The sequence below is a fragment of the Eimeria acervulina genome, genomic scaffold (assembly GCF_000499425.1).
Source record: "Eimeria acervulina Houghton genomic scaffold, Eah_scaff2037, whole genome shotgun sequence".
Taxonomy (NCBI): domain Eukaryota; phylum Apicomplexa; class Conoidasida; order Eucoccidiorida; family Eimeriidae; genus Eimeria; species Eimeria acervulina.
In genome coordinates, this window is record NW_013550056.1 from 1 (window position 1) to 2183 (window position 2183).

At 49.4% G+C, this 2183-nt stretch overlaps 1 protein-coding gene across 1 annotated transcript; it reads right to left on the bottom strand.

Annotated features, from left to right (window-relative positions):
- Positions 1-44: 44 nt before the first annotated feature.
- EAH_00064710 (syntaxin, putative) lies at positions 45-1723 on the bottom strand (the record flags this gene model as incomplete). The annotated part of the gene is made up of 5 exons (XM_013396650.1): positions 45-117; positions 315-386; positions 600-661; positions 871-1140; positions 1381-1723. Coding segments are annotated over 5 exons (820 nt in total), but the record flags the coding sequence as incomplete, so codon positions are not given.
- Between the last annotated feature and the right edge of the window lie 460 nt (positions 1724-2183).

The following is a 2183-nucleotide window of genomic DNA, read 5'->3' on the forward strand; positions in this document are numbered from 1 at the left end:
GCAAACCCTGCAGTCAAGGGTTTAGGGTTTAGGGTTTAACGCACTCTGCTCCAGACGGCGGATGTCTCTGTATTTGTTTTGGATATCTGCAGTTGCGTTCCTCAGCGCCTGGTGGGTCTGCAGCACAAAACCCTAAACCCTAAACCCTAAACCCTAAACAGCTGGTCGTTGAGCTTCCTAAATGCCTCGGAAACCGCAACGCTGGGAAGGACGGGTTGCCTTTATACCCTAGGGTTTAGGGTTTAGAGTCATATTAGTAGGGTTTGAGAGTGGCCTCTAGGAAATAGGGTTTAGGGTTTAGGTACGCCTGAAACCTTCATTTTGATTGCGGTTGCGGCAGTTAATTCCCCCGAATCCACCAAACCCTCGATTTCCGTGTCGACCGCCTCAGGATACACTGCAAAACCCTAAACCCTAAACCCTAAACCCTAAACCCCCAATCTACATTTGCCCAGCACAACTTTTCCCTCGACCCGATATTGCAAGGCTGAGTTTCGGGTAGGTGATAGGGTTTAGGGTTCTGTGTGAGGGTTTAGGGTTTGCAGTTGTGCCGCTAGGGTTTGGTGATTTAGGGTTTAGGGTTTAGGGTTTGGGGGTACCGAGTTTAACTTGACGAATCGCTTTTTTCCCTCGATTTCCGTGTCGACCGCCTCAGGATACACTGCAAAACCCTAAACCCTAAACCCTAAACCCTAAACCCCCAATCTCCATTTGCCCAGCACAACTTTTCCCTCGACCCGATATTGCAAGGCTGACTTTCGGGTAGGTGATAGGGTTTAGGGTTCTGTGTGAGGGTTTAGGGTTTGCAGTTGCGCCGCTAGGGTTTGGTGATTTAGGGTTTAGGGTTTAGGGTTTAGGGTTTGGGGGTACCGAGTTTAACTTGACGAATCGCTTTTTTTCGCACTTGAAATCTGTATTCTGCCTGCCTCAGCTGCAGCTGCTGCAGCAGCTGCTGCAGCTCTGCTGCTAGGGTTTGCTGCAGGTTTAATCGGATCCGTGTCTCGCCTACATAAGCTAAGCTTCCCTTCCTAGAAGCAGCATATTGTTTGTTCTCTAACCCTAAACCCTCGATGGCTCTCTTCGTCTTCTGCACAAGGGTTGTTGCTGCTGAAAGCACCTTGTGCAACTCGTGAGACACGTCTGTACACCCCAAAACCCTAAACCCTAAACCCTAAGTACCAAACAGTAAAACCCAAAAACTAAACCCTAAACCATACAACACAAACCCTAAACCCTAAACCCTAAACCCTCAGCAGCAACTCCCACTTCATCCCAACCGAATTTTCCAACGCCTCGCCCATCTCCTACAGCCCCTACCCCCTAAACCCTAAACCCTAAACCCTAAGCCCTAAACCCTAAACCCGTGTAAATAAGCCTTACCTTTTTCCTCATCCGGGCTTGTAGCCTCAATAAGTTTTGTCTTTAGCTCCTGCATTAAATCGATCTTTTCTGCTATTTCTTTCATTGCTGCTGTAAGTATATTAACTTTATTAAAATAATCTCTTAAGAAGCCTCCGCTCTGGGAGTCTTCAGCATTGGGGGGCCCCCCTACTAAACCCTGCTCTATATCTATATCATTTGCTGCTGCAGCAGCACCAGCAGCAGCACCAGCAGCAGCAGCAAAGGGAGCACCAGGGGGCCCCTCGCCTTGATGCATCTGTGCTGCTGCTGCTGGGTGTAGCTGCAGCGCCAGGGCTTGCAGCTCTTTAAATCGATCTCTCATTTTCTAAACCCTAAACCCTAAACCCTAAACCCTAGAAGAGAAAAGGAAGTAAAGAACAAGGGTCTACATCGGGCAAATAAACCACCCGCACATTCTCAATTCTATGAAGCTGCTGCTGCTGCTGCTGCTGCTCCCGTTGCTGCTGCTGCTGCTGTTGCTGCTTTTGCTGCTGCTGCTACTGCTAATGCTGTTGCTGCTTCTGCTGTTAGGGGTGTAGATTTGGAGGCCTCGGCAGGCGAGACTCTAAACCCTAAACCCTAGGGCCTGTAGCCCTAGGGTTTAGGGTTTAGGGTTTAGGGCCGCCCAATTCCAGATCACTCAGGGCTCGGCATGGAGACTCAAATAAAGGGCCTTCTTGTGCTTAGGGTTTAGGGTTTAGGGTTTAGGGTTTAGGGCTTAGGGTTTAGGGCTTGGCGTGAAGAGTCTGCCTGAGCAGCTTGGAGGCCAGTAAATTTACACT